General features: G+C 54.6%; 1 protein-coding gene across 1 annotated transcript in view; it reads right to left on the reverse strand.

Annotated features, from left to right (window-relative positions):
• Nucleotides 1-12,651, reverse strand: part of DOCK1 (dedicator of cytokinesis 1) — a gene marked incomplete at its 5' end in the record, with an annotated part of 274,984 nt that overhangs the window by 19,171 nt on the left and 243,162 nt on the right. The window contains 6 exons of the mRNA XM_015572582.1: nucleotides 1,227-1,313; nucleotides 2,126-2,210; nucleotides 3,851-3,929; nucleotides 4,042-4,183; nucleotides 6,401-6,505; nucleotides 7,384-7,473. Coding sequence (XP_015428068.1) covers nucleotides 1,227-1,313; nucleotides 2,126-2,210; nucleotides 3,851-3,929; nucleotides 4,042-4,183; nucleotides 6,401-6,505; nucleotides 7,384-7,473 — 588 coding nt within the window. The remainder of the gene's footprint in view (nucleotides 1-1,226; nucleotides 1,314-2,125; nucleotides 2,211-3,850; nucleotides 3,930-4,041; nucleotides 4,184-6,400; nucleotides 6,506-7,383; nucleotides 7,474-12,651) is intronic.

Below are 12,651 nucleotides of genomic sequence, written 5' to 3' on the forward strand. Positions count from 1 at the left end.
AGGGTCACAGGGCGTGGGGAGGGATGTGGTGAGCAGGGCACGCTCTGGGGTGGCCCAGGGCTCAGACTGGTGAGGATGAAGGACTGGAGGGAAACAGCCGGGAAGAGAGGGTTCCATGTGCCCTAGAACCACATCTGGACTTTCAAGGGGATTCACTGTAAACTAAATGGTAGCCTACGCCCTCTGGCTAAGACCCTGCCAGGGCACGGCAGGGAGGAGACACCACAAAACAAGCATCTTTCAACCGGACCACATATGCAGGCCATCGCCGCTGCCACGCGTTCATGGGGAGCCTGTGGCCCACAAGTCCCTAAGGAAACTGCCCCACAGCGCTCCGCAGGCAACGCAGGGTTACCTAATGAGATGCAAGTCTTTATTTCTTTAAAAGGTGCTGGGAAGGCGCCCAGCCGGTGTGGCTCAGTGGTTGAGTGTGGACCTATGAACCAGGAGGTCACGGTTCCATTCCAGGTCAGGGCATAAGCTCAATCCCCAGTCGGGGGCGTGCAGGAGCAGCCGATGCATGATGCTTTCTCATCATTAATATTTCTCTTTCTCTCCCTCTCCCTCCCTCTCTGAAATTAATAAAAGAACATTTTTTCTTTAAAGTGCCAGGGAGGAGTAGCAAGCTATCTTGGCTTGAAATGAGCAAGTGCTATTAATCAAGGTGTTTGTCATGCAAATGGCGATGAAATCATCGAAGGAGCTGGGAAAAGCCCTATGCAAATGGGACCTGGCCCTAGGCCAGTGATGGCAAACCTTTTGAGCTCAGCATGTCAGCGTTTTGAAAAACCCTAACTTAACTCTGGTGCCGTGTCACATACAGAATTTTTTTGATATTTGCAACCATAGTAACATGAAGACTTATATTTTTGATATTTATTTTACCTATTTAAATGCCATTTAACAACGAAAAATCAACCAAAAAAATGAGTTCATAGGTTCGCCATCACTGTCCTCAGCTCTCCCTGTAGCTAAGAGGCGGCGCTGGCAGACCACGGGGAGGCTGATGCACCACCTTGTGGGGGGCAGGAAGCTCTAAGCTCGACTGGCTGTGCTCACCCATCTCACTAGGAGGTTTGAGGACGAAGAGACGGGGGAGCGGGAGTGTGATGTCGGGTTCAGCCTGTCTGATCTGGGGGCGGCATGCGCACTGGGCAGTGACCACAGGGCACATGTGGGGAAGCGTGAGCGAGGGCCACGACAACCCCTCCCGGGTGTGTCCTTACCATGAAAACGGACTTGACCTCAAACCACCTGAGAATTCCAGGCAGCTTGTACGCGGTCGTGTAGACGGTCCTCTCGATCCACATGTTCTGCGAAGGGAACACACTCCCGTGTGAGCAGGGGCAGCAGCTTGGCGGCTTCTGCCCCAGCGGGACTTCTGGCCCCCGCAAGGCCAGCCCCCAGGACGGGGTCCCCCTGGGAGAGAGGACGCTCGGGGAAATGAGGGGGTTCCCTCGGAGCAAACAGGTTTCTGGAAAGGCGGCCGTGAGTGAGGCCTGGGCCTTACTGAGCCGTCACGTCAAGTGCAACTCAAAGGCACGTACATTGAGGACAAGGGGGCTTCGTTAAAGTGACTCTCACATAATAACAAAACCAGTGCTTTGAGGTTTAATATTCCCACATAACCAGCACATGTTTACGTTCTAAAATAAAGATATAGAAATAGAAGGGACAACCATCACCCACTGCTCAGACACGGTCACTTGCATGTTCACTAAGCATTGAAAAGTGTGTACAGTTTCAACAAAACACCACTTCACAATCTACATGTTTTGTAAAGGCTGCCTTACACCTGGGAGGAAACCATTTCCAGCCAACAAACACAACTCCTTCACCCCACACAGAGCGGCTGAGTCTGTGCACAGTGACCCTGACACAGACACAGGGCACAAGGGAGGCACCTGTGTGCTGTGAACTCAGACACTTTCACAGCGCGTCACCTGTCACAGCCTCCTGGGGACTGGGGCGTCATCTGAGACGCCATTGTCTATGTTTGAGGGGCGCTATGCTAGGGTGTCTGCACGGCAGGGCCTTTGAGGCCGTACAATCCCGCAGGCCGTTTGGTTGGGGGTGGAATGAGCTTTCGGGGTGTGTGTGTGTGTGTGTGTGTGTGTGTGTTTACCGCAAATTCATTGTCTGGGTTTTTCTCTCCCTTGCGGATTGGCCGAGAATATTCAAATCGCTGGACCTCGTTCACCCTGTAAAAGCTGCAGAGAGAGAAATCATTAGGCATTTAACCCCCAAAGCAGTCGATTTCCTCTGCGGGGTGAGGCCATGCCTCCCAACGGGACACCTGTTCCCTAAAATATCCCTGACCTTGACCGGAGGCGCTAGCTGAGCCTCTCTCTCCCCGCCAAGCGTCGACACGGACGTTGGCAGGTGGAAAAATGAGCTGGAGCTGCCTCCTCCCCGCCCCCCAAACCTTCAGGGAGACCAGATGCAGTGACAGAGACGCGCAGCGCGAAGGTGACTCGGAGGAGAGGGAAAGGCCGAAAACTGTCAGTTAATGATGGATCCAGTTAACTTAGTCTTTCAACAGCGAACTTCTTAACATAATTTCACTTAATACTTTATTATTTTGAAAATAAAAAAAGACATCTTTATTATTTTGTAACAGGTCTTACATGCTTTCCTAGTAGTTTCAGATCTACACACGGCAGATCTGCAACCACCAAGGGTGGCATGGACGGGACCCGCGTGCCCCCCTCACCTGGTGGGGAGGACCCCTGCACTGGAACGCAGGTGGGCTCCCCACGTCGGAGGGAAATGTCGGAGCCTACACTCGAGTTCACTCTTTGCTTTATGTCTCCGAGAAGAAATCGCACCACTGAAAGCGCATGCCTGGTGGACGCCACCATCTGCAATCCGCAGAATCCCAGTTTGTCATTACTGCTGACAAGAGGTCAAGGATGGGAGTGAACCACCCAACCTCAGGCTACGAGGTAAGCGGTCCTGAGCACTGACAAGCCATCCAATAGGTTAGTTTTTTGTGTGTTTTTTTTCCCACCGGAACATGGATCATATGAAAAAGAAAATTCTTAACATCAAAGAAACACGGGAAGCAGGCTGTGTCCACAGCATTGCTGAGCAGGTACAACTCAGAGGCGTGAAATCTCACTCAGATTCGGACGCCTGCCCTGTGAGTTCTGAGACCTGCCTCACAATCCCACGTTACGTGATCGCTGGGTGTAGCTCCCCATGGGGAGCGCGCCTGGGACTCCCTCTTCCTGCCTCGCAGAACGCAAACACTCGGCCACACCCAGGCATGGGGCACGGCTGAACACTTCCCAGGATCCTCTGCCCGGGGGGTCGCCAGCAGACCAGGTGTCCCCTCCCGCTCCTGTTTCCCTGGGCTGCTGACCTCTGACCCCTAGAAAGAAATAACCCGGCACCCTCCCAGCCTTAACTGTGGACATCCTCCTCCAGGTCCTTTACAGTTGATCCTCGAACACCACGGTATGATGTGCGCAGGCCCACGGAGCGTGGATTCTTTTCCGTAATCAGGTGGCTGTTTGAGGGCTGACTGTGCGCATCGGTCTGCACCGCGGTACAGAGAAGGCCTGAGCAGGGGGTGCTGGAACCAACGCCCCCAGATGCCGCGGGACAAGGAAGGTTTGTGGTTGTCAGAAGTTATACAAAGGCTTTTGGACCGTGGCAGCGGGCGCCCCTAACCCAGGCGTTGTTCGTGGGTCACGTGCACCTCCTGCACTGCACCCCACTAGCTTCTTGATGCTGAAAGGAATCTGCTCCCCTTTGCCAAGGCGAAGCCCAGCCTTTCCCAGTGACATGGCCGATGAGCTGTACGTCCCCTCCCGCCCTCGTCCCGGCAGGAAAATGGGAGGCTTACCTCACGATCTGCTCGGAGACCGGCCTGTGGAATTTCGGGGGCAGATCCAGCTTGGGTTTCACCGTGAAGCACTGGATATCTGAGGGGGACGAGGTCAAGGATCACCCCCCAGGGAGGCAGCCCCAGGGCCCCAGCCCTCCCCCCGCCAGCGTGGCGTTGGCCCGGGCGCGCATGGCGCTGTGTAAGGATACACTGGCCGGGGGAGCTTTTGATCTCCTCACTGGGTGGGGACGTTGTCTTCATTTTCTCAGCGTTTGGAAACTGAGTTAAGAGCCGAGCCTCAAAGTCCTCCCGGCGTTCGTACTCCTTCCCCCGGTAGATGAAGACTTTGCCCTGGAAACGGGACATTCATTACGTACCGGGAGGGGTGGGGGGAGGGCCTGGGACAAGTTCACACACGAGATTCCCACCCGTCTCATTTAAAGGAAAAGGCTCAGACCTGGTCGGCCTGGCTCAGTGGGTGAGCGTCGACCTATGAACCAGGAGGTCATGGTTCGATTCCTGGTCAGGGCACATGCCCGGGTTGCAGGTTCGATCCCCAGTGGGGTGTGTGCAGGAAGCAGCCGATCCATGATTCTCATCACTGATGTTCCTATCTCTCTCTCCCTCTCCCTTCCTCTCTGACATCAATAAAAGTGTTAAAAAAAAAAAGAAGAAAGGAAAAGGCACTGACCGTGTAATTGCATGGTCTTACCCGGCAAGAGCCCAGAACCAGGGCCGCGTGAATTAACCCTGCGTCCTCAGCACCGAGCACAGGGCACTGAACTCAGGTCACGTGCTGCAGGCTTCGCAGTAACAACCAGTTCACAAAACCGTGAAAAACCAAGTGCACAACCTCCAGGGGGCGGGACGCGGTTAGAAAGGGAAACCCAGCGCCAGGGCCAGTGGGTGATGGTGTCTCACACACGGGGCGGGGCCAAGAGGGACACAGCTGTGAATATGTGAGGCACAAGTTTACTCTGGTGACCTTGGGGGAGGGGTGTAAGCAGGTCTGTGTGACCTTGGGGGTGTAAGCAGGTCTGTGTGACCTTGGGGAGGTGTAAGCAGGTCTGTGTGACCTTGGGGCGGTGTTAAGGAGGTCTGCCTGACCTTGGGGGAGAGGTGTAAACAGGTCTGTGTGACCTTGGGGGTGTAAGCAGGTCTGTGTGACCTTGGGGGTATAAGCAGGTCTGTGTGACCTTGGGGGTGTAAGCAGGTCTGCGTCTTGCCTTACACAGGTTGCCTTGTTGGGGCCACTTCTGCCTGCGAGTGACGCAGCCACTCTGTCAATGTATCTGTAAGGAAGGTCCTGACTCCAAGATGTTCTGGGGCTCAGGGCCTTCGCAGCTGAGCGTCAGTCACACGGAGGTGGCAGTGGGCAGACAGTGTGATGCCACCACTGGGCCCTGGCCTGCTGCCTCCTCCCACCCCTCCTGCCCCATCTCAGAGCTGTGAACCCAGAGGAGACTGCGCTGGGCGAAGGCAGTGAGAGAGGCCGGGGGCCTCAGTCACGTGGCATCTCTCACTGGTTCAGCCAGGGGGGTCTGCGCAAGGGGCTTCAGGCGCTAGTCCCACGTTGGCTGCAGCCCTGCCATTGGCCGTGACCCTGAACAGATGCCAGAGAGGAGGAGGAGGGGAGAGACAGGTGGACGGTCCGAGACAGCAGCCCACTGCATGTTTTCACATGTAGCTCCCTGGGACTCGGCTCCGGGTCACATTAAAATGGGTCTAATTAGTGAATTTTCCAAAGATAAAGAGAGATCTCCTGGCACGGGCTTTATCTCCTTCCCCAGTCTCAACTATCCGCTGCTCCTGTAATTACTAAAGAAGGAGCAGTTTAAGAACTGAACATTTTATTCACTTTGTGCTGAGGTCTGTCGTAAAGTACCGTTACAGACGAAAGATGCTCTCTCTAAAAACAAAATGTCACGCAGAAACCAAAGGAATACGTAGTCTCCGTCGGAAATGTAAGTGTGTGCGTGGACATCTCGAAAGGCTAGATAAAGCCACACATCTCAGGAGCTCAGGGAGCTTTAACGTGGAACAGGTCCTATGAAATGAGCGGGATTTATCGGGCTTCGCACCAGAAGGAAGACTTAATAATAAAAAAACTTGTCAAGGCTCTAACAGAAAAACGGTGGTGAGTTTTAGGTGAAAACACTGATAACATTTTCTAGAAATGCCACTTATTTTCATTCTGATTCGGGCCGTTCACACATGAACACGGGGGGACATGACAGACCAAGTTAGTCGTTCCTCGCGAGGAACGTAACTATGAATCGGGTTACAAAAATGAGGTAAGTTCCTGCAGAAAACGTCAGTCCCAGAGGCAGCCGCAAGCCCTGCCTGCAGTCGCCTCTTTGTGTAACAACTGCTCCTGTCATCGCCAGATGCCCCGGCAGGTGACCTGTGAGGCGGGTGAATACACCGCCACAGCCCCGCAGGGTGACTGCGATTCACACTTTGCACGTGTCCTTCCGGTGGGGGGATGCCCTGGGCGGACGCGGACCCTCGGACGCGCAGCCCCCGCCTGCCCTCCGCGTGGAAAGGGTTCTAGAACATCGACCTCACCCGCAGGAACGTAGGAAACCCCTGTCCGTAGTAGCCGACAGCGAAGTAGTCCGGCTTGGGTCTGATCACCTTGACGATGTTTTCGTAGAACTGAGCTTGTTTTTTCTGAAAGGAAGTAGAAACGGCGTTTTGGGTCTGAACAGAGCATTTTGGGGTCTGTTCCGGATGCCCCCAGCGGGCTCCTCAGGCCCTGGCAGTGCCAGGAGGGCGGGCGAGGGGCATGAAGCCGCCCCGAATTGAGCTCACCACCCCGGCTGAGGGCTGACGGTATTTCTCACTGGCCGTCCGCATTCCCAGGGATATCTGACCCAAACCCCACATTCAGCAACCGGTGTTCTCAACAACCACATAACAGGTGCTTGTCTTCTGATTAAATGGCTCGTCTTTAGTATTTTTTAAAAATATTTTTATTTCAGAGAGGAAGGGAGAAAGAGATATAAACATCAATGACGATAGAGAATTATTGATGGGCTGCCTCCTGCTTGCCCCACACTGGGGATGGAGCCCACAACCCGGGCCTGTGTCCTGACTGGGAATCCAACCCTGACCTCCTGGCTCATAGGTTGATGCTCAACCACTGAGCCATGCTGGCCGGGCTGGTCTTTAGGATTTAAAAATGGCGTTGATCAGATACTGGGACACATTAAAGAAGGATTTAACGGCAGAATTCAGTGAGTGCCGGGGTTTGAGAAGGCAGGAGGGAGGAACTGACAGCTTCGGGGGGAAGAGAAAGGTCTGGGCTGCTCTCCACCCACCCCGTCGGGGCTCCTGTGCGCCCGGGGTCAGCACTGTTCACATGTAAACCCTCCATGGGAGCCCGAGAGCTTGGTACCTGAGGGCCAGGAGCAGCCGGACACAGGGACCCAGGTGGGACGCTGCCTGAGGCCACGGGAGGATCCCCACGTGGGAAGGGAGAGGGAAATGCCAGGAAAGTATGTCCAGGTGGTCTGGGACCCTTTATGTAGGAAGAAGGAAGGACCTACCAGCAGTTTGCTGAGCTGCTCATAATCGAACATTTCGTTTTCGTACTGTTCGGCCAGCTCCTTGCCCAGGGCGATGGCCTCCTCCCACATCTGCGAGGAAAAGGGAGAGAGACCCAAACCTGAATCGTGCGGTCAGAGCGTAACGCAGTGACACACCCGTTCCTGGGAACACAAGTTGGAAATCAGCTTAAGTCAAAATACGACGATGAGGGGAATGTCGGAAAGACCAGCCGTTTCAGAGGTTCGTGTCCTCCGGCTGCGACCGGCATCCGCTGAGCACCCTGCGGCCTCTGCCCACCGTCCTGCTGACCCGTGTGGCCACCAGCCCATCTGCGTGGTCAGCCGAGGAGCCAGGGAGGGGGACCGCAGGCGAGGACAGGCTGTGACGAGCCTGATTTTGCTACTTTCCCCAATCGTCCCGTTTCATAAAACACTCTGTCTCAATGGTCAGAAAGACCAGACCAGTGATGGCGAACCTATGACACACGTGTCAGAGGTGACAAGTGAACTCATTTTTTTGGTTTACTTTTCTTCATTAAATGGCATTTAAATGTATAAAATAAATATCAAACATATGTTTCATGAACAGAACAGAAGGCTGTTGGCTTAGAATCAGGAAGGGCCCCACCACCCCAAATCCGGGGTCCTCAGGTACCAATCGCCTATTTCTCTGCCCACCATTGCAGACGGAGCACGGATCCTCGGGGCGAGTGATCTCCTGCATCCGCGAGGTCCATTCTCTTGTGTAAGTCCTGCACCTGGCCAGGTGGGTCTCTTGATTATACCCATTTTGCAGATAAGGAAGTTGAGGGTCGAACGCGTAAGGGCACAGAGTAAGGGGGTAGACTGGGCCCAGCTTGGTCTTTTCCTCAGTTCCTGCTCATGATGACTGTGAGTTTGAGCTGCTATAAAAACCACCACAGACGGCGGCTTCCCCAGCACAATTCCTTGCTCAGGGCTCTGGAGCCAGGATCCGAGATCAAGGTGCGGGCGATTCGGTTCTCTGTGAGGACTCTCCCCCTGCTGTGCAGACAGCTGCCTCCTCGCTGGGCGCCCCGTGGCCCTGAGCTCGCTCTCTTCCTCCTGTATCGGCACTGATCCTTCAGGGGCCCGTCCTAGTCATGACCCTGTCTGGACAGAGTTCCTCCCAAAGGCCCGACCTCCTGACACCATCACCTGGTGGCTGGGGCTGCAACATCTGAATCGGGGTGGGCTGGGGAGGCAAACATTCAGCCCTAACACGGACCACCGGGGGCACTTGCAGCTGCCCCAACCCTCCTGCTGGGACAGTGTGGAAGGTAAGTCCACTGAGAACACAGGCTGCCAAGCCCCAGACCTGGCACACCCTGGGCACCGACCCCTCACCCACCGGGCCAGTCATTGCCTTTCCTTAGTCCAGTGGTCGGCAAACTCATTAGCCAACAGAGCCAAATATCAACAGTACAACGATTGAAATTTCTTTTGAGAGTCAAATTTTTTAAACTTAAACTATATAGGTAGGTACATTGTTATTAACTTAATTAGGGGACTCCTAAGGCTTAGGAAGAGCCACACTCAAGGGGCCAAAGAGCCGCAGTTTGCCAACTACGGCCTTAGTAGAATGACCCCACCCAGGCCCTGACTTACTACTGAGTCACCCAAGGGATTAAAATACGTTTCACACAGCCACGGCCTAAAGAAACCATCTGCTGTTTTTGCTGAGAAAAGAGCTATTCTGATAAGAGTAGCATTTTCGCACTTGGACAGACAAAATGAAAACAAGCCCGGAGTGGAAAAAGATTTTGGGGAAGAAAGCGTTGGCGAAGTGCTTCCCACGGAGGACACACTCGCTCCTCCCAGCACCGCCCCCCGCCCACCCCGCCTCCTTCCTGCTCGGGTGTCCCAGCCGAGGGCATCCGCCCATCTCTTCACCTGCTGGCGGATCTTCTCGGTCCTCCCGGGGCCCAACCGCATTTCCGGGGGGAGCGCCCCTCCTTGCCTTGCTTCCTCCAGGCGCCTGTGTGTTCCCACTTCCAGGAAAACGATACCCTCACCTGCACTTTCTCTCCGGGCTTCACTTTTCTGCAAACTCACTCACCCCTCAGCTGCCCAGAGCCTAGGGCTGCCCATTCCCTGACTAACGTGTTCTTGCCCTAAATGATGGATGAGATGCTTTAGACACATATCAAAGCCATAGTGTTTAAAGCAAGTCTTTTTAAAAAATATATTTTTATTGATTTCAGAGAGGAAGGGAGAGGAAGAGAGACAGAAACATCAGTGATGAGAGAGAATCATGGATCGGCCGCCTCCTGCACACCCCCCACTGGGGATGGAGCCTGAAACCCGGGCCTGTGCCCTGACCGGGAATCGAACTGTGACCCCCTGGTTCATCGGTTGATGCTCAACCACTGAGCCACACTGGCCAGGCAAAAGCATATGTGTCTTGAATAAATATCTTATCCAACGCCTCCTGAGGTTTCCTGGTTGTGTTTTCTGTCAGGTTTTCTATACACACCCACCCTCCACCCGGCCTCGGTGAAAGGGCTCCGCATGGAGGAGATCTCTACACGCCTTTAGAAGGACAGGCTCTGGGGAGGGCGGGGCACTCCCTTTTCCAACGTGAAAACCTCGAGGAACAGTCTGAGCCAGAGAGAACCCAGGTTCAGTATGATCCCCACGTAGTTTATCTCGGCGAGGAAATCGCTTCAACTTGTGCAACTGAATGTCCGGCCTGGCTCGAAGGGCTCTGGGCTCTGCGGCTCCCATCTCCCCGCACAACTCTACTTTCACAGTGTGAAATCCTTAATCCGTCGGGAGCATTCTTGACATTGTGCGTTCACTGGCCACCCCGCGTGGGGGAGCGGGGAGGGTGCTGACTCCGAAAACAGGTTTTCTCATGCTTCCGTCGTAAATGGTTGCTGTTCACAGGAGCGGGTCATAACGGACGCTCAGGCCAAGTCCCGGGTGATGGAATAGGTCCTGGAGAGTATGAGGATGTTTCTAAAACGCAGGCAATGCTGGCATGAACCCCAGAGAGGGTGTCATTACATCTGTACCTGCAACTCCTCTGTCACTACCGTGGTTTTCAAGGGTGAAACTCACAGGATGAGGACACTCCACCCCCAATTCTTAGAAAAGAAGGCCAAGCATTCACCAAAAACAGAAACTGGCTCCCAAACCCCTATTTTTGGTTCCCGAGATGACGCAAGATGCCTCGTTCCTCGACTTGGGCACGAGGCGAAGTGCGGCTGTCAGGGCGAGGCTATTTTAGGAGGGGAAAACAGAGCTGGGGTCGGAAATAGTCACGGCTTCCCACGCTGCCCGGGGCTCCGGGTTCCGAGGGGGCCTCGTGGTGGTGAGCGCGGGTGGTGAGCGAGGACCCTCCCTGACCTCCGTTTCCTGCTGCAGGTCTATTCTGGACTCCTCCTCCACAGAGAAGCCGGTCATTTTCAGGGGAGCGCCGGTGTGAAAGGCTTTATTGGAAATTACTAGGCCTCCACGGAGCACAATGAGACAGGCAGTTCAGAGCGTGTTCAGGGAGGAGCGCGCGCCCCCCATGATTACACCCGACAGGAGGCATTCGGGGGACGCAGGCGCGGCGGTGACAGCACAATAGGAAAGGGCTGGGAGCGACTGTCAGCCCAGGAAGGAAGAACCGAAGAAGAATGGAAGGGGACAGAGATGGAAATGACATTTTACGGAGAGGGAGAAAAAGCAAAAAACAAAACAGGAACAGGGGCTGAGCTGAGAGACACTGAAAACTTTTTAAAACGGGGGGAAAGGCACAAAAATAAAAGAATGATTTTACGTGGAAGAAATACAGGAAGAAAACCATGTAATTCAAAAGCCGGAGGAGTGTCCGGTATAAAGAAACAGACCAGCCTCTGGGCTGCTGCTTTTGGAGCACAAGCTAGAGAAAAAAACTTTTAAATAAATACATCATTTACTGACCTCAGAGAGGAAGGGAGAGGGAGTGGGAGACAGAAACATCCATGATGAGAGAGAGCCACTGACTGGCCGGCCTCCTGCACAATCGGGGATCAAGCCCGCGCAACCCAGGCACGTGCCCTGACCGGGAATCAAACCTTAATCCTCCTGGTTCAGAGGTCAACTCTCAACTACTGAGCCACTGTGGTCGGGCAAGCAAGGAACACTGCTAGCACTTGACCCAGCTTCCTGCCAGAACTGTGGGTGTCTCTGCAGCCACGACGCTGTCCACGGCCACGCCACACCCACGGGCTGCCCGAGGGCCTGTTCCCGGTCTTTGCAGGCAGGTCCCGCCTGGGCCTGTGAGTCCCCTCCCCCCCGGGAAGCTGCGTACGTTTACGGCAGTGAGAGCAGCTCTGGGTGTGCCGGGTCCCCTACCGAGGACAGAGTGACGGCTCCTCAATTCCGCAGGTGAGCCTATGTCCATGAGCCCGAGCCATCCTTTGCCCATTCGTTTCCACGTCTCAGTTTTGTGACCCCAGCAGCGGCTGGTCTCAGGTTGAACTGTGGCATCGTTCCCTTACTGAATAGATGGTTTTAAAGAATTGCAATTTCCCCCTAAAATCAAATCGAGCCAAAGTCCTGGGATTTGAACACTCCTGCGCCGCAGAAGTGACGCCGAGCGCAGGCCGGATGGAGCCGTGTCTGCAGTTCCCTCCGCGTCTGTCCCGGGCGCGGGAAGGCCCTGCCTGAGTGCCGGTCCCAGCTCACACCGGGGACTCCTGCGATCACGCTGAACGAAGACGGCTATTTCTAACAGGCACGCAGGAGTCGGGGCAGGAAAAGCCGGACCGTTCTTGCAAGAATCTGTTTGTCTAACCCAGTGGTCAGCAAACCATGGCTCGCGAGCCACAGGCGGCTCTTTGGCCCCTTGAGTGTGGCTCTTCCACAAAATACCACGTGCGGGCGCACATATAGTGCGATTGAAACTTCGTGGCCCACGCGCAGAAGTCGGTCTTCGGCCTGGGCCAGTCTATTTTGAAGAAGTGGCGTTAGAAGAAGTGGGGTGGTGTCGGTCGGTTGGTCGATGGGAGACGCAGGCAGGCGGCCGCGGGATATGCAGCGCGGGGGAGGCGTGCGTGATTCATGCGCGAGTTGAGAGAGCCAGTCAGTCGGCAGTCTCATTGTGCAGTGGTTAGTGCTAGTTGAGTCCGTAAATTGCGTGCGGGTGGACAAAAGTACCTACTTGAAGCATAAAGTTACCTGTATTTTTCCAACCAGCTACAAATCCTACAGGTATTTTTGTCATCAATTTAAGAATTGTAATTTGCTGGGAGCCGGTCCATCCTTGCTGCTTGACAC

This window comes from Myotis davidii, unplaced genomic scaffold (assembly GCF_000327345.1).
Source record: "Myotis davidii unplaced genomic scaffold, ASM32734v1 scaffold72, whole genome shotgun sequence".
Lineage (NCBI taxonomy): Eukaryota > Metazoa > Chordata > Mammalia > Chiroptera > Vespertilionidae > Myotis > Myotis davidii.